We start from the raw sequence: 20,237 nt of genomic DNA, 5'->3' as shown, positions 1-20,237 counted from the left end.
TGTAGAAAACAGATAAATCAAGGTATTATCTTGTTCTCTGCCCCCAGGTTAGGGAGGGGGAGAGCATCTACAGGTTCTTTGGCATCTCTTTTTCTTACTTAAACATACCTTAAACTTATTTTGGTGCAAGAAGCCACTTGTGCAGAGTACAAGTTTAAAACAAAATCCCCTTCCTTGGGCTGGGGATGTGGCTCAAGCGGTAGCGCGCTCGCCTGGCATGCGTGCGGCCCGGGTTTGATCCTCAGCACCACATACCAACAAAGATGTTGTGTCCGCCGAGAACTAAAAAAATAATAAATATTAAAAAATTCTCTCTCTCTCTCTCTCTCTCTCTCTCTCTCTCCCCCCCCCCCCCGCTCCTCACTCTCTCTTTAAAAAAAAAAAATCCCCTTCCTTGTTCTACACAGTTTTCATACTTAACAAAATCAGACAACTACCAGGAGTGCCCCAAGATAGTTGCTGCTAAGTCTTTTCAACTCAGTAATATGGAAATTATCTGAAAATTAAAGAACCATGTGCATGTGGTGGAAGAATCCATGTTAAGTTTTTAGTCCTCATTATGGCATCATACACAATGGAACGCTAACATCAGCATAACCAAAATATTATCTTCATATGGGCAGACCTACATGGGAAAGCAAATTATACTTCCAGTGTGGCTTCTTAATTTGTAGTAACCAATTTATTTACCTAGAATCTGTGCACCTACATTCACTGGCAGTTGTATCAGTAAAGTGTTCAAGTCCTTTATCACAGTTTTCTCTCTGTAGGAGACATGGTTACCCTTTGCTTAGGGGCAGAAATGCTGTGAGACTGGCCAACTAATGAGAACAGATCCGGTTGTTAATATACCAAAGAGTGTCCAAAGAGTCTGGGAATACAGAGAAAATTTGTTCTACCTTTTTTTCAGTTTAATAATTGGACCCTTGCTTTAAATTTTGATGTACTTCATGAGAATAAAAGAAAGCTGATAAAGACATTGAACATATTATTTGAAAATGAGCAGCATCCTTTGAAAAACAATTGTGTTCTATGTTTTCTGACACTCTGGATACCTTATGTTATTTTGACTGAAGTAGCAGGTCACTTTTCACTACATTGGCTTTTTGTAAACTTCTTGCTTTGATCCATCTTTCCATACTTTCCTCTAATTTCATGCAATTGGAAATTTTAGTGAAAAAACAAATAGGGCCCAGCCATGAGGAATCTTGGGCCCCTCAAGCCCACTTTTTATTTAAGTTTGATGTTGGAATTTCGAGGGGACTTGTATTCTCACTGCTGACTTAGACCAGCTCAATTGGGACTGAAGGATTAATTAACTATGAACATATTTTCCCTGGATATTCTCATGTATACCTCTGTCCTTTGGCAGTCTCCCTGAGAATAGGGAGTGGGGAGTGGGCAGAGTGAAACTCATTCTGATCTCAGAGTCATGGCTAAGAGCTACCACTGGAGGGAAAAAGAATGAGAAAATTCTTAACTCTCTCTTTCTGCCTCTCATTTCCTTATATACACATGTTTTGGTCACTCTTACCTATTATTATAGCTGACTATGCACCATACCCAACTCCCTAAGTACAGTTGTTCCTGCTTTTTTCTTGAATTTTCAAATGCCTGCTCACTGGATATTTCTCTCTAGATTTTCTGCAAATGCTCCTTGTTCATCTTACAGAACCCATTAAGTTGAAAGTAGAGAAGAACCATAACAGTATCTTGAATATCTAGGACTTAGCAAGAGCCTAATACCTAGAATGTGCTTAATAAATGCTTATGGAATGATTAAACAGATAAATGAAATGATATATGACTCTTTATATACTTTGCACAAAAACACAAATATATAGAGATGATCACACCATCAGTCCTGCAAACTAAGGTGGCGTTTACAAGGCTACCAATTCCTCGTCCCTTGTCTCATAAATTTTCCTTACCTTTACACCACATGACACCCTGATGGGTCATTTTTACCCTTCAAGTTTGATTTTCATTCTTACTGTATATCACTCATTTTTAAAATGTACTTCTGAGTGGGAAGGAAAGAACTTTTCTGGGATCTATCATTACCTTAGTGACAAGTTACTGATTGCAGAATTGAAAAAGCATTGATTAGCATATATATATATATATATATATATATATATATATATATATATATATATATTATAAATGGTATAGTAATGTGAATGTAGATATTGTATCTTCTTTCAAACTTCTTATATAAAAACAAGAATAGCAGTGACAGGGTCATCTCTTATCTATTTAGTTAAGAGGACTTGTGGTTATAATCCCATATGAAAAAACTGACATTTCATGGATGAATGGAAAATCAGTGGTAGGTCAGAAATTAAAGTGAAGACCATGCCACTTCAATCCTAGAATCTGATAAGTCTAATTTTTTTCACCTACAAATCAATGAAGTAAAACAGTTTTCTCTATGTAGCATTTTAAAATATAGCTTAATTGAGCTGCAATTTTACAGCATGGTTGACCGTGTTGATTATACCAATTACTTGGAATTTTTTTGGTTTGTTTCTAATTTTGAAATTTGTGGTAGAATTTTCTCTCTTTAATCAACTTTTCTCATTATGGGAATTGTTCCTGTGTTTTGTTTAGCCAGCGTCTACTTTAGAAAAAGTTAGGATGCCTTGTTATTTCACTGTATAGCGAATTCAAGGCTAGTTTATTTAGCTTAAGTTTGTAAAATGCAAATTATATGAGGTACTTTTTTGGTCCTCTCCATGTGCTTGTCTTTGCCTTTATATTTTAGTTGAGATGAAGTCAATGATGCATGGACTATTTAGTTTTACTAAAGCCAACTTTGAGCTTCCATAGTAACTTACAAATACATCCACATAAGCATAATACCAAGACATCCAAACTGATATAAGAAGTCTTCAATTATAGGAGGAAGTTGGCCACAGTTATGAATTTGTGGAACTCCATTAAAAACAAAATGTTTCCCCAAAAGTGTGGTAAACTTTAGCAAATACAAAGTTCAGAGGAGAGACCCAGCTCTAGGAGTGACCTGTGATTATCTTAATTGTATTCAAATGTGTTTGGAATCAGCTTTGTTCCTTCTAAAGAACTTTTAGAAGTTCTAAGGTGAAATTCTCAGGTGGAGAACTTTTATACTTACACTATTAGTTTTCAAAGATAGAGTAATAGCAAACCGATCACACTGATTGGAATGATGAGTCGGTAGGTATGTAGCATCTGGAAAACTAGGGAAAGTTTAACAAAAACCTCTCTCTGTGTCATTCTTCCTTTCATAATAAAAAAGCAGCAAACATTCCCAGAAAATAACTGATGAAAGTTCATTTTGACCTTTCCCTTCTCACTAAAGGACATTAAAAAAAAAAAAGTCAACGTCTACTCTATTGAAAAGGAGATTACATTTTTTTTCTATGTGGTTCAGAAGATCATGTGAAAGACCAAATAGTTGAAGGAAAAAATTAACATTTTAAACTATCTCAAACTAGAAGGGTTTCCTGGGAAGATTGAGGGTTTTCTTTTTAAAAGGTCATGCCTGGATTTTGTAATTTGCTAGAGTTTGGGCTGCATAATGTCCTCTATTTTATTCTTAAATTTTGGAATTTGGGCATTAAATTCACCCCTTTCACTCTGCATTTCTTTGCACAGTATCTTAGTCAGTATGAGGAAATCAAGGTATCCTCTACATTTACATGTTGCCTGCCTCTGTCATTCAGTATCCAAGCTAGCATTTTTAATGATTATATTTGCTTCTTTCATGTTGATGCAAGTTGTGGTATTGCATTTTGTTTTCCTTATCACATTAAAAGGTTTTTGAAGTCACACTTCAACTACCAAGCACTATATCAGGCTACTGACATTTCAGTAAGTTTTGATTTGTGTCGTGGTTGTAGAATAGAGATACTGATCAATAGAAACCTTTATTGACTTAAGAATATAAATAAGTGCTTGCTTTTTATAGAGAGACTTGTCTTGCATTTATGGGATCATTGAAACTTTGGATCAATGTCAAAGTTAGATTACTGGATACTTATTTGCTTTACCAACTAATTTACAATAGGCTTTTAACAGATATTTGGTATAGTGCATTGTACAGAAATACATTTATTGTATAATGAAATGTACCTGCCCAATGCCTTCTTTTCTCTTTATTTGACAATAATGTTAAGTGGAATTTTGTTCACTATTGGTCATCTATACTTCTTTTTTCTCTTAACAGTTAGAACAACACTAATAAATGTTTCTGAGTTTATGGTCTTCTGTTGCATTTGAGCCCAAGACAGTAATCAACTTTTTATGAAATGAGGCTTTGGCTACATTTAACAGATCCTTGCAAAGGTCTCATGTGTGAAGTGTGCCATATTGCTGCTTGATTTTTTTTCCTGGTTACAACAATGTAAAATTATCCGGTACCCTCTCCTCCCAACCCAGAAAAAGGCTACAGCTGAAATAATTAAAATCCATATGCTTAATGATCTGTGCCTTCTGCAAGGTGGCACATTACTGTTTCTAATGATGTTTAATAGCTCATAACGTTCAATACACTTAATCATCACTTACTGACATTTGTTGTACTTTTGCATAGTGAACATATCTTGATAGGGGGAAAAATTGCACTGGAACAGATTCAATTATCAATCCTTGGTAAAGAACACTGGGCCTGACCAAATGAGAACACACATTTTATCTTTAGAGCTGCTCAAGCCACTGAAGCAGGGCTATAACAAGGCCATGTGGCTGTATTGGGATTTTGTTAGGTGAAGCAGTTTTGATTGACTGGTGTCACATTGTGCTTTACTGGTCTTATATCCACTACCAGATTGTGACCGGAGTCCCTGATTGGGATGTCAAGAGTCTGGAATGCTGGCCCCCATAGGCCACCTGACTCCTCCTGTATGTTGTTGTCCACCAGAACTTCTGTGTCTTTATAGTTAAGAGAAGACTCGGTAGGTCCCATAGGGATCTGAAATTCTCCACTCTGACTATCGTTCCTGAGACAGACTTCTGAGATTCTGCACCTCAAAGAGTTCCTTGAAAAAAGGAAAAGGATAAAGAGAGGGCAGAGCCTTCTACCCTTGATTGAATGACAACAGAACAGATAGCTTTCTAATTTTACAGTATTTGCATGGTTTTTCATGCAGTTTGTCTGATAATTAAAAAAAAAAAAAACTAAGTAGAGAAGTCTTTCTTCTGGATACTGCACAGTTAGGCCAAATATTGTCTTCCTTTTTGGTGGCAAGACCTAAACTGTGCCTGGCACTACTGTAGATGTCCAGGGCATGAAGTATCCACAGGAAGCCGCTTATTTTAAAACAAATTTTGTTTGAGAAAATACAGGGTTTTTATTGTCCCTAAGCCTCAGAGGGAGATTTTGATTATGGATTGTTGACCTTTTCTCCAATCATGGATTTGAGTCACAACCACCCTGGAGTGAAATGCCTATGTGTGCCTACATTTTTATTGTTTCCAGAAAAAAAAAACCCAAAACAAACAAACAAACAAAATCAATGTTTATAGTAGCACAATTCACAATAGCTAAACTATGGAATCAACCTAGATGCCCTTCAGTAGATGAATGGATAAAGAAAATGTGGTATATGTACATAATGGACTATTACTCAGCAATCAAAGAGAATAAAATCATGGCATTTGCAGGTAAATGGATAGAGTTGGAGAATATAATGCTAAGTAAAATTAACGAATCCCCCCAAAATCAAATGCCTTATGTTTTCTCTGATACAAGGAGGCTGATTCATAGTGGTGTTGGGAGGGGGAGCATGGGAAGATTAGACAAATTCTAGATAGGGCAGAGGGTTGGGAGAGGTAGGGATGGGGCATGGGGATAAAAAAGATGATGGAATGAAATGGATATCATTACTCTTAAGTTCGTATATGAAGACATGAATGGTGTGAATATACTTTATATACAACCAGAGATATGAAAAATTGTGTTCTATATGTGTAATATGAATTGTAATGCATTCTGCTGTCATATATAGCAAATTAGAATAAAAATAAATAAAAAATTTAAAATATATTAAAAAAATGAATGCTTAGGTATTATAACTCACTAATCTTGTTTTCTTCTCCAAAAACACATTTCAGTTTCTGCATTGCTGTAAAGATTCCATTTTTCAGAATCTTTTAAGATTTGTAGCTCAAGAAAAATATAGGTGGAAAAGCTTGTGAGGCAGACAAAGGTTATCACAAGAAGGGAAGAAACATAGCCAAGAGGATAGGAACTTTAGCCTTTCACTTTCTTTTAGAATTCTGTAATAGGAAAAGAAACATCAAGTGCATAAGCCGTCAGTACGTGCTAGATGAGTAATGTAATTAAACAAAGAAGAAATGTTATTAGACAAATGAGACTTTACAAAATTAGACAAGGAATATATGCAGTGTAGATGTTTAAAAAAATGCTGGTTAAAAATATAGGCCCAGAGAACTCATCAAATGTTCCTTGATATTGTCCTTGCTTATAAGAACTGTGGGTGCTCTTTTAATTTTTAATTGTTTGTGTTTTTTAATCCTCATAAGAAACATATTTATTGTATAATGATAATCCTGACAATGTGTACCACCATACAAGGTGTGGGAGTTACATTCAAATTTCTCCCTTTCCTTGGCTTTCTGTGTTGTACTCTGCTTTTATTCTTTCTTTTTCACAATTTTGTCTGTGGTTTCATCTTTCTTCTCTTTCATTTGATCATCTGATTCCAAAGGACAAGTCCTCTGCCCGCCATTGCTAAAGCAAAGAAAAGACAAGTTAAACCCTCCTCCACATCTGGGACTATCAAACAACTCTGAGTTTCCTGTTTCTTTACCCTATTAGAACCCAGACATTCACCATCCCCTCTTTGTTCCTTCTCATAGTTTTCCAGTAATTCAATGGTCATGTATTTAAAGAGTGCTTATCCCTCTTGCAGGCTAATTCTTTAATGGGTGAACCAAGTGGTATGGATGCCATTTTGGTTCATGGTTTGCTCCCTACATGATTAGTCCGCTTCTCGGACTCTGTTCTCTGTAAACTACCCTTATTGTGTTGGGGAAGATAAAGGTGATAGTGGTTATAGTGGTATTAATGATAATAATACCTAAGCCTCCATTATGGGGAAGGCCTTGTGTTTAGTGCTTTGAATGCACCATCTTTAATTTCCTCTCAAATAGCAGTCTGTGAGACCATTATTTTGACCCCCATTTTAGAGTTGAGGGACTAAAAAAAAAGGTTGAAAGGCACCAAGGTCACTTATTAAAAATAGAATGCAGTCAGGGTCTGAACCCAGATCTTTGTGACTTAAATTTATTTATTTCTTTTTAATTCACGAGTTAAAATATGTCAAGTGTTTAGAGCAATACTTATATAATAATCCTGTAATAAGTACGTACATGTTGACTATTGTTTTTCCCCTTGGTCATTTATTTGGTTGTGTTGGTTTTTTTTTTTCCAGAAGGTGTTGGTGGCTTGAGGAGAGCACAGGCTTTACCTTCCAGACAATTCTCTGAGTCAGGTCTATAATCAAGTCCTTGAGACTGAATATTAGGACACACAGAGGCAGATCTCTGTTACCGTTTCTTAACTGCTCCATTCCCACTCCTACAGGGTTATGCTAGTCCTCAGCTAAATAGTTCAGTATTATAGAAAAAGCAATACTCTGGAAAAATAGTTCATTTCACCCTGATATATTTGCTTAACATTTGGTAATATAGATTTCTGTTTTAATTCAGTAATTCTAAAACTATAGGGATATAAGGTACATTAAAGTTATAGCTGGTTTCAGATTGCCTTTCCTTTGGAATCTTTAAGGATATTCATTTGTATCTGCTTGAAATGAGCTTTTAGTTTTAATTTAAACTGAAAGAAATTACCTCCTATTTATCTTAGAATAATATCAGACATTAACCTGCGTTTTCCATTTGCAGACTCCCATTTTATAATGTGGCTCTCTCTTGCACTCTCTATCTCATGGACATCTACTGGACTATTTGCAGGGGTGCTTGCTAAGGGCTCCAGATTAGCTCCACCTAAGAGCTCTGTATTGACAGCCTATCAACTATTCACTTTGATGCAGTATTGCTAACCAAATGTTAGTTATGGTCAGCATCAGTATGAAGTGCCATTATATGATCCACTGTATGTAAATCTGAACTAGAAAATCCATTCAACTGGGCATGGTTCCTCAAGTAATCCTAGTGTCTTCACTTGCCATGAGGGAATGGGGCTGGTCTTTCCCATTGGAGAGCTACATTCTAGGAGGAGCTAGCCCTACTTGAGTGGTCTACTATAGACTTTGGGGTCAACCATGTAGCTCCCTAAGTTCCTGTGCACAGTGCATCTTCTGTTCTCTTAAATAAGTAGATTTATTCTGTTCCAATAGCAGCTGACTTGCCCATTAATACTTTACACATGTTGGTATCGCTTAACCTGTGGGTATCCTCTTGGTGTCTCATTGGATTTGCCTTGGTGTGTAATGTTCTTTCAAGCTACACTGAGGAGCTTTATGTAAACCCATGGGAAAGGTAGGACACCTGGACTAAATATGTAGCTCCTTAAGATCAGTCTCGACCTTAAGCTTTGTGCACATCACTAGGGTCATATGTCTTGAAAATTCACCATTTGGGCCAGTATAAGAATTAAGTTTAAAGTTTCTCTGAAACTGCTATCGTGTATCAAGCTTTTTATTTCTGCCTGTGCATAAAGACTAAGCTGGATAGCAATATGATCATTGTAGATGATAGCCTATTGGGAAAATCCTACAGTACAATATATTTTCTTATATTCCCACATACCTCAAGTATAAAAAGAATCATTGTAAGGGTTTAAATAACTGTGACACTAATAGAATTGCATTATGTTCTAACATGACTGTAAAGTGATTTTTTTTTAATTTCCCCTTGTGTCTGAGGACACATTATAGGATACACAGATTATCAATGCTATCATTAGCTTTATTTAAATAAGCTAAGTTTTGCTTAATAGGTGAGGTATAACATTTCAATTAAAATATTGAATATATTGTTTTACCCTAAATTAAATAGTGTCATATTAACTCTGTTCTTGAAATTTATTGACACTTTTATATCCCTTTGTATATTTTGTATATGAAGCTTCAAAACATTTTCTTCCAGTCCTTCTTCCCCTGGTGGATATTTGCCCACTGATATAGTATCAGTCTCATCCCTAGTTAATTTATTGTCCTTTTTCTTTTTCATTTCTGGGTTTTCTTTGTACCAATATCTATTTGACTCCTGTATTGTCATTATTCCTCATTAACTCCACCTTACCTTTTGGGTCCACATCGAATTGGTCCCCAAATTCATTGTTTATGTCACCAAGGTCTCATTTACACCTCTTTCTTCCCCTTTGTGTCATGTTTCTATTTTCTGGTCCAGACCTTCATCGCTGCGGTCTCATATTATAGCTGCTTTTGCCCTGTTAACTGGTTTTTTTGTGCTAGTCATGTTCTATCCAGGTTATTTTATGTAATGTAACTAAAATAATCTTCCAAAAATGAAAGTCTATGAACATCACTCCCCTCTCGGCAGAAGACACTCCAAACCTTTTACGTGGTGTTCCAGCTCTACCACCTCGCCCGTCCCCCAATTGCCTTCCTTATATTCGCTTCCACAGAGATATGGTTCCCTAGTCAGTCTGGGGCCCCAAGTTTCAAAGTCTAGTGCATTGTTCATTTGCCTAGGATGCCCTTTTCACCTTTATGTTCCTGGTGAACACCTCTTTGATTGTTTGTTTTTTTCATATATACAAATATATATAGTTGTTGATGGACCTTTATTTTATTCATTTATTTATATACAGTGCTGAGAATTGAACCCAGTGCCTCATACAAGTGAGGCAAGTTCTCTACCACTGAGCCACAACACCAGTTTTTGTAGATCATGAAATCCAACAGCTTCCTCCTCCCATTCTCATATTGAATAAGTCATTCACTCATTCCTCCCTATTGCCTACATTCTGAATTATGTCTGCTATGACACACAATAATGGTTTTCTGATTATGTGTATGCAAATCTGTTTTCTCATGAGACTGTGAACTCTTGGAGACTGGATGCTCCTAGCCATCTTTCAGTTCCAGAGCAGAGAACAAAATATGACACTTGTTGAGATGGTTCAGTTCTCTCCAAATGTTCTATATATTAAAGGATAAGTTCCCAGAAGATGGTTAGAATTCTGGATCTTGCATTTCTATGTACTCTGTTCTTGTCTTATTAGCTCAACTGAGACTACAGTCTTAAGGAGGGCAATATTTCAAGTCCTCTGTGGAGCAGTTGGCTTTGTCCCTCAGATGTTGGTAACCTCAACTAGTTTGCCTAAAAATTGCCAATGGTTTCAAGGGAAATTGAGAGAGTGGATGGGTAAGCTCAGGGCAATTTCATCTCTGCTATTAGAGAAATTGAATTAAATATCTGATTCTAAAAGTTTTACATTTCAGTATGAAATATACACCTTTTTTTGTTGTTGTTGATAGTAGCTATCCATGTGTACCAATGGGCTTGTCATAAAAGGGTCTCTGTTGTGTTGGAGGTAGCAGGAAGACCACCTGGTCATCAGAGTTTTGTAGTAAGAACGATAATAGTCTGTCCACAACCTTTAAGATTACCAGCCTTGAGGCCTCTTATATACCCACTCTCCTGTTCATGTTTGTCTTCCAGGTGAGACAATGCGGATCGCCTCCTCTGAGTTTGCTGATGACCCATGTTCATCAGTGAAGCGTGGCACAATGGTGAGGGCGGCAAGGGCTTTGCTATCAGCTGTAACACGCTTACTCATCCTGGCGGACATGGCGGATGTCATGAGACTTTTATCTCATCTGAAAATTGTACGTATATAGAGCTTAACAATTTCCTTTACCTGGGTGAGCCTCTTGACCATGTGTGTTATAGCAATGAACTATGTTGGACATAGATCCCTTGGTTACTCATCCACATGGTATATCACCTCATTTTTCTAACAACAAAATTAAATTGAATAATATATCTAAGACTTATTTGGATTGCTTTCTTTCTCTAAAAACAAACAAACCCCCTCCCCCAAAACCAGAGTTTAAATTTCTACTTGCTTCTTGGAGTATGTAAGGGTATATTCTTAGGTTATAGATCTTGGACTCAGTGTACCTGCTTTTATTCCATCTCAAGATTCAGAATAGTGTTGGTCCATGTGGAAATGAGGCTATGGCCAACTCTTCTGTGTAGCAGGCCAAATGATCACCTATGCCCACCTTAGAAAGGTCATGTGTTGAATATATTATTATCTATCCCAACTAGGTTCTTCTGAATATACATGGAATTTGAGACCTTTACGGTGTGGTAATATGTGCACCCCATCCACATGTGCTTGGCTTGTAATGGCTCCTTTTAATTCTTTTAATTTGCTAATGGAAGGGGAATCCTGTCCTGGTCACAGGCTTTACTGGAACTAAGGCAATCTCCCCAGACCTTGACAGCTGGGCCTTTGTGTTCTCCTGGTTACTGAAAACAATTTAATTGCAACCATGAAGATTTAACCCTTTGAACAAACATGCTGAGCACAGTTGCTCTGCCAAGAGATGCCCTGTTCCATGTCCTCAGTGGATTTAGTTCCTGGACAGTTGGCACCAACCTTGGATTTATGGGATGGGTCTTTAGATGATGGGATGGGAAATGCAGGATCTTTTTTTATTTTTTTATTTTTATGGTTCAGAGGGGAACCAATCATTGGCTGGCTTAGTCTCCCAGCCCTGGGATTATAGATTTTTCATGTTCTCTTTCAGCATATCTAAGTTTTATTGTCTTTGTCAATGAAGTGAAGCAGGTTATGAGGAGGAGATGAATGAGCTAGGAAGAGAATAATGAAGCCTGTTTTCCCCTCACCTTTCTCAAATCTGTTCAGGAGAAGGGAACAAGAAATACCTTAAGTGTTAAATTAAATCATAAGTGTTGTCTGTCAAAAAATCTTGGGCAGGGTCTTTACTGGAATTTGCACTAATAAAAAGGCCAAGATTTTCAAGTCATGCATAAACTCCTCAGTATTTTCAAAAAATCTTAAACCCGAGACCTATAGCCCAATCTCCATAGTCAAAAACCATAAAGTGAACTATATAGTCTTTGTGGTTTGCCTGCAGGTTCCTGAGGAGCAAGGGAATACCAAGCAGAACCTGTTTTGCATTCTCTTTCTTAGATTCTTCTCAGAGATTAGACCTTCAAAAGCCACAGATGGCTCTTACAAACTGGATGGGGTGAATGATTTGAGGAGACACTCTACCTACTTCAGAAGATATTGAGGGGCAGTAAAGCACTATGATTATTAGCAACATGACCACTGAAGTCAGACTAAGTGGTCTTCATTTTGATGTGGGTCCACTTTCCAGCAGCGTTGTGACCACCACATAACCTTTTTACATCTCAAATATCTCATCTGGTAAATGGGGCTAATGGTGGTGTAACCTTCAGATCATTAAGAGATTTAGATGGGGGAAATTCCTAGGAAGCAGTTATCACAGAGTCTGGTACAAAACGAGTATTTGGGAAGTGGTGACTATGCGCGGATTGTAAGATCACTGGAACTACTTATAGTGCTGGCTGTCATTCTTCCAGCCCCGCCTCTGATACATGCATCTGTTAAGTTACAAATAATTTCATTTTCAAGTGTATGGGAGAAAAGGTTTTGTTTTCACCTTACAACCTATTCAGTCTTTAAAGTCCATTTTCCCAGAAAGGTAGTCTTCTGTTACCCTAGGTTGCAGAGTAGGATTAAACCCAAAGAAATTAATATTGTGTCCCATGTGTTATTGTTGGTCATGCTGTGGAAGGTCCTTTTCAACAACCATTAGGGTGATAAAGGGCTAAATATTCTCCCTGATCTGTCCCCACAAGGAAAGTGCTTCTTAAATCTGAGCCTGTGATACCATGCGTGCACCAGTTGGTGCCTGCAGTCCTACTCTACCCACCTGTTTGACCAGTGCTGACTGCTGACAGTATCACAGCAACATGTAATATAGAGTCAACTGCATTCTCCTCTTCACACAGCAGATTAAGGGTATCTTAAAAAACAAAAAAGGATTTAGCACAAAATCATGCAAAGGTCAACCCAGCAATATTAAGTAGTCCTGTCAGACTGTCAGTAGTAAAATTAAAAATGATTGTAGACTAAATAATACATTTGTTCTACTTAGATTGCAGCCTCTGTAGCAAACAGCAGTGGTGGAATATTGCTATCTTGTGGAGCAAGCAGGAACTACAGTTTCTGTTGCCATCTCTGCATTATGCAGGTTGTGGCCTCTGTCACTCTTTGGTATTCAGATCAGCCTGGGCTTCATCTCATGGAGCTATAATCCCACCCCCTAAAGATATTCTGTCAACAAAATCATTATAAAGGAACATAGTGCACAGTTCTGCTTAGTATCATACTGTTTCTTTTCTGTAGAATCATACCCTCTCATAAACTGTTTTAAGCCTCTATTTGTTTTTTTTTTTACTTAGATAAAGAACATATCGTATCTTTACACGTTTTGATGAAGCAAATTAGTTAACTATCATATGAACCTTTATTAAGTTTTTTCCAGTGAACAGTAATTTTCTTTACCATGTGGATGGTAAATGTAGATGATGGGGAAAAAGTGATGATGCTTTAAGGGTCATGACTTTGATTTTCTGTTAGTTCAGATTGAGAAATGTCCTTAAAGTCATAAAACTTCCTGCCACATCAATTGGTATGTAACTATTTTACCTTTAACCATTGCACATAGTATTTCGTTTTTATATTCTAGGCCATATGCCAAATCTTTATTAGTGCTCTTTCTAGATATTAATTATTCACATATCTGAGTAACTTACAGGAACATATGTGAAACTTCTTATCATAAATGTACATCTATGTTTACCCATCAACAATTCACCAAGCAGACGGAGAATCATCAATTTATTTTTCTGTAACACTAATCTTCACCCTCTGCCCTGCTCCCCAACATGACATCATTGACACATTGAGTAGTCACTGGCATATGTCATTCAGCCTCTAAAAATGAGAAAAGTATTAGAGGTTCTACTCAAGTTCCTTGGTTTTACAGTTTATAGGTCTTTACATTCTGCCCTCTTAGAGTTATATTTGGAAACCTAAATTCATGTGGCTACTGAGGCTTTCTTCTCCCTTAACACAGAGAGATGTTAGTTGTCTCTATGATGTTCTTGTTCTATCATACAAGCATTTTGGGGGGCTTTAATATTGAATAGTTTTTAGGGTGTTAAACTAGAGCTTCATATGACTTCAAAAAGTTTTTTGCTGCAGCTTTTGTTGTTTCAAATCCAGAAGGACAGTGATGAAACAGTGGGTGACATATAGTTCCAAAGCCACACAGGGCTTTGACGTGTAGCTTGACATATAGTTACTGTTTCAGTCATCTTTTGAGTCACTGTGACCAAAATACCTGACAAGAAAAACTTGAAGAGTAAAGGTTTATTTTGGCTTACAGTTTTAGAGATTCAGTCCATGGTCAACTGACTCTATAGCTCAAGGTGAGGTAGAACATCATGGTGGAAGGGCATGGAGGAAGAAAGCAGCTCAGGACATGGCAGCCAAGAAGGAAAGGGAGAACTGTGCTCACCAAGGACAAAATATAAACCCAAAAGGCATACCCCCAATGACGTATTCCATCCAGTCACACCAGATCTGCATAGAGTCACTGCCTAGTTAATCCATGTCATTGGATTAATCCACCAATTAGGTTACACCTCTCATAATCTAATCATTTCACCACTGAACTTTCTTTCATTGCATCACTTGTGGGGAATAACACATATGTAAACCCCAATTGCAGTTCCCCCACCCAGAAAGCCTCATGTAATCTTCTGTCTATCAGACACTATTAAAATACTGAATTATAATCACTTCCATTGCTGAAGTTCCTGGTGAGTGATTCCCTAGCCCGACACCTGGTATATCCCACAATCAGTTGGCATTGTTAGTGTGTTAGGGTGATATGTGGCACTTCACAATTTTAATGAAATTCTGCATTTCAATCAGTGATCATGAAGAGGGATATTTATTTGCCCTAGACACTGAATTAATGTAATCATATTATTTTGTCAGTTATTAGTATGAGTGATAGCATTACATATAAACACGTCAAGACACGTATATGCCAGAGAAAATAGTCACCTTTTTTTCTGTCCTCAGGCCCTGGAATAATGTCATTCTTTAATATCAGAGAATTTCTCTCTAGAAAATAGAATAACAAAATATAATACAATAACCACTTAGCCACTAATCAATTCTGACTCTTTCAAGACATTGACTATCAGAGGCCAAATCAAATTCTGCCGTCCCATTGTTTAGGGTCCTTGATGATACAGGCCAATCTTACAATTACCAGTGCTTTTTATGATGTTAACATCAAATAGTCCTGCATAAAGTCCCAGTAACTTATTATTTCTCACTAGTCTTCCATTTATTCCCAAAGCTAGAATGTAGCTTTTTTTGCCTGAAGAACAATTTGTATAAAATAGCTTTGTCTCTAATTATAAGTGTAAAAAATTATGACCCTACCTGGGGCTGTGGCTCAGTGGCAGAGCACTTGCCTAGCATGTATGATGCATTGGGTTCAATCCTCAGCACCCTATAAAAAAAAAGTAAAAAATTATGACCTAGTTTCTTAGCACATTGTTTCTGTCAGCTCTACCATGGCATTAACTTCATGCAGCTAAACTGTTCACAATTCACTCAGTTTTTTTTCAAGAAATACGTATTGGGTTCTTGGTGTATGTGCAACATTTGTGATATATATGTAAAGATGACTTGGCAAGAGCTTTATACGGTAGTGGAAGAGACATTAAGAAAGTGCTATAGGAAAGACAGTAGAATGAATCAGACATAACTTTCTTATGTTCATATATGAATATATGATCACTAACTCCAAATTATGTACAACTACAAAATGGGAAGTTATACTCCATGTATATATGATATGTCCAAATACATTCTATAGTCATGTGTAACTAAAAAGATCACATAAAATTTTTTTTTAAAGTGGGGAAAAATGTAGCGTAATGTGTGTTGGAGATGTGTGAACATGGTGTGAACATTCTTACTCAGAAGACAAATATAGTTAGGATGCTTTCATTTGTAAATAATTGAAAAAAACTAACTCAGCCGGATTTTTTTAAAAGGGCATATATTTGCTCGCCAAACTAAGAGTCCAGAGGCAATAGTTTCTGGTGAGTTTTGAACAAGATTTAAAGATGTGACAGAAAACCTGGGCACTGTGGCACATCCTTGAAATCCCAGTAGTTTGGGAGGCTGAGGCAGGAGGATCACAAGTTTAAAGCCAGCCTCAGAACTTAGCAAGGGCCTAAGCAACTCAGCAAGACTCTGTCTCAAAATAAAATAATAATTATAATAATAATAGTAATAATAATAATAATAATAGCGCTGGAGATGTGGCTTAGTGGTTAAGCACTGCTGGGTTCAATCCCCAGTACTCCCCTCCCCCTGCCAAAAAAAAAATGTGGCAAAGACCAGTTTTCTATCTCCTTTGCCTTGCTGAAGGTACTATTCTTGGTAGGCCCTGTTCATATGATCTAAAGCTGGTTGCCAACCATTCTGAAAGCTATTTGCTCCTAGACTAAGGATAATACGAAAGGGGAGATTGTCTTTCTTTTTAACTCAAACAAAAGTTCCACAGTGTTGTTGACCTTATTTGGCTTCTGAGTCATGTGAGTACCCAGATTATTTATTGAGAGAGAAAATGGCACATGCTGACTTTTTAACCTTAGAACTTAGCTTCCCCAGGAACCCCAACCTGGAAATGTCAGCTCCATCAAATTGTATTGTTGGGCAATTCAGGAGGTATGATGTGGCTGGAAGAGAAAGACTGGGTCTCATTGAACTCAGTGGAATCTGCCTTTTACTGTGCAGACTCTGAAGTCTAAGTCTCAAACTGGAGCCTGATAATTAGAGATATCTGGAAAGAGTTGGCCCCATCAAGAGTTGGGGATGTATGATCCTGTCCAAAAATGAGAGTGAAGCCATCACAGTAATTTGAACAGGGAACTTCAACGTAAGTATTCTTAACTCTAATAGTAGAATGGGATAACAAGAGATCAGCTGTTAAAAAGTAGAGTCCTCTATGAGATGTAAGAATATCAGATAGGAGGACCAGCACTAGTCCTAGGGTTTAGATATAGCACTCTTGAGAGTACCCACACCTACCAGGCTGAGAGACAGATGTTGGAAGGCATGGCGGTGGGTCACTGGATGATGCAGAAATCACTTGGCCTGCACACAGTCAAGTAGAACTTTTGTAAAGAAGGAAGCTGCCCCTGCTGTAGGAGCATTGAAACACGGAGGGAATGAGAGGGGAGGCAACAAGATTGGATGGAGATCCAGCTTGTGGAGGGCCTTGGGATTGTGCTCCGTGTATTAAGGGCAGCCACTGAGTGGTGCTAAGCTTAAGAATCAGATTGTGATTTAGATAAATTTTTGTTATCAGTGAGGAAAAGGAATTGAAGAGATGTGATCCCAGGTTAAGATACTGTTGAAATTATCCTGCTTAGTGAAGGATGAAAAGCTGAAGGAATGGTGATTATGTCGTGACAAAGAGGCCAGTTTTAGAGATGGTAAGAAATAGTGAGGAAAATGTGGAGGCTGATTGGATAGGGCAGAGTTCTTAGTGAGTCTTCATCATTAGCAAATCTGTATAATCCAAACCTAAAGTTCATCAGCTTTCTAAACCCAGCCTCTCTGGGAAATTGATGCAGCACAGCCCAGGAGGTAAAAGTAGGAGCTCTAGAGCAAACTACCTGAACTTCAAGCCAGGTGCCTGCACTTGTTGGCTGTGAGGTCTCTGGCAGTTTGAATTAGTCACGGTCCCATCTCGGTATTTGCACTGTGAAGTGGGACTGAGGGAAGCATCCAAGAGCTGCTTTGAGAGACTGAATTAGATTTATGTAAACCACTTAGAACAATGTCTGGTACAGCCTAAGCACTTGATGACTCTGGCTGTTGTCATTTTTCTTGTACAAACTGAAAATAACTTTGGAAATATATCACAAACTATATTATGGTTATGTTCTTTAAGAATAATGAAACTAGCATTTAATCAGTCTTGTTTTCTGATGACATTGTTTTACTCTTCATTTGTTAACAAGGAAAGAGAAAATTTAATCAAGAAGACTAACATCTTTAGGAGACAAAAAAATAAAGTGTGATAATGCTGAAGTGTTAATGATTATATTACAGCATAGGACTAAATAAGCACCACAGTTACCTGTAAGGTCTTAAGTTCATGCTTCACTTGGCCAATTTCTATATCCAAGATAGATATTTTAAAAATTTATTTGTTTAACCAGACCCTAACAAGAAAATTATTTGTGACTTATTAAATAGTTTCACCATTGTCACTTAAAATTCAGTCCACTACATGTCAACAGGAGGACTCCGGAATGTGGTCAGTTTGTGTCAATAGAAATGATGATCATAGCAGCCATGATTTGAAGCTTGGGTGTGGGCACTGACTGTCCACTGGGGAACAGAGACTCACACAGTGCAGGAGGGGTGGGATCTGACTTCTCAGCTCAACACTGTCCCCATGCCCATATGTCTGCCTGCCTTTTGGGAGGTGCTTTATATAATTAATGAAAAATGAATTATCAGACTACTTTCTTTTATGTTAAATAAATAAGTGTAGTTTCAATGAGGAAAATTAAAGACTGATTTCCAAGATTCTATCTCAGGAAATCTGACACAGCTTTAGATCAAATAATAGTGGCAGCGGGGCAGGCTTGCTTCAAATTGGAGATGGGGGTTCTTGTTTTCAACAAACCACTGAGAAGACAGTTAGGAATTTGAAGTGATGAGCTCTGAAAATAATATATAAACACAATAATCAAACAACCCACCTTAATGTCTTTTCTAGAACTTTCAGTCTTTTCAGCTTTGTTTATGCATTGGCTGCAAATATGAAGGACAGGAACACCTGGTTCGACAGAGTTCTCACTTCAGTGTTCATCATCTAGACCACCTTGTGGGACAAGAATGGTTTCTGTAATGCCCAAGATCATCAGGGTACTTTGAATGGGGTGGTATAACACAGCTGTTTCTCAGGTGAAACTTAACGTCTGCTTGCTGGAAACTGTCCCCCAACCCAAAACTAAGTGCCTCCTTTTCAAAGGACTTTGCCACTGACACTGTCATGCTTCCAAGAGCTAGTGTGACAGCCTGCCACCCGTGTCCTGTCTGCATGCCTGGAGCTTTCCTTTCACTTCTTCTGAGTCCCCTGCCATCTGAAAATATTCCAGGATACAAGAAAGCCTTGTGTTAGTTCCCATGGCCAAAATACATGACAAGAACAACTTAGAGGAGGAAAAGTTTATTTAGGATTTTGTGGTTTCAGAGGTCTCAGTCTGAGGTCTGCTGACTTCATTGTTCTGGGCCTGAGGTGAGGCAGAACATCATGAATATCATGGTGGAAGGGCATGCAGAGGAAAGCTGCTCAGCTCAGGGCAGCTGGGAAGGAGAGAGAGAGAGAGAGAGAGAGAGAGAGAGAGAGAGAGAGAGAGAGAGAGAGAGAGAGAGAGAGGGAGGGAGGGAGGGAGGAGAGGGAAAGAATGAATGAGAATGCATATGCTCAAGATGTAATCTCAAGGGCACACCCCCTGGTGATCTACTTACTTTAACCACACCTTACCTACCTGCATTTACCAACCCGTATTCCATTCAAATTATTGATACATCAAATGAATTAATCCACAGATTATGTTACAGCTCTCAAAATCTAATCACCTCTGAATATTCCTGCATTATCATTCATGTGAGCTTCCTGAGCTTATCACCTTGTATCCAAACCATCATTAGCTCCCTTCAGGATCTGAGTCTAAATCCAAACTGATGTGACCCCACAACCCTCTTCACAGAAATATACTTGTAGTCTTCATGCTGGGGCATAGACATGTATGTTTTGGATAAAATGTCTGTGTATTTTCTTCTGTAAAAGAACTACTCTTTGACCAACTGGCACCCTGAATTCCTGAACATCCAGTAAATATTTGAGAGCAACAGCCATCCAGAAAGAACCAAAGATATTTGCCTGCATTCAAAAATTAAAACTTGATTTCTATATTAATTTTGAGTTGTTAAAAGTACCTAGTTACTACTCTTCTTTTCCCCCTCCCTCCCTCCCTCTCTCCCTCCATCCATCCATCTTTATTTCTCATCTATCTGTTAGTGGTTAGGGTATCCATAATCCAGACTTTGGTCTCAT

General features: G+C 37.7%; 1 protein-coding gene across 4 annotated transcripts in view; it reads left to right on the top strand.

The window, feature by feature from the left end:
- CTNNA2 (catenin alpha 2) overlaps nt 1-20,237 on the top strand; it is a gene marked incomplete at its 5' end in the record, with an annotated part of 976,113 nt that overhangs the window by 197,790 nt on the left and 758,086 nt on the right. For all 4 annotated transcript variants that reach the window (XM_081264879.1, XM_081264878.1, XM_081264877.1 and 1 more), the window contains one exon: nt 10,660-10,826. In XM_081264879.1, the coding sequence (XP_081121005.1) occupies nt 10,660-10,826 (167 nt within the window). The remainder of the gene's footprint in view (nt 1-10,659; nt 10,827-20,237) is intronic.

Source organism: Spermophilus citellus, assembly GCF_964194105.1.
Source record: "Spermophilus citellus genome assembly, chromosome: 13".
Lineage (NCBI taxonomy): Eukaryota > Metazoa > Chordata > Mammalia > Rodentia > Sciuridae > Spermophilus > Spermophilus citellus.
This window is presented reverse-complemented; position numbering and strand designations above follow the sequence as displayed.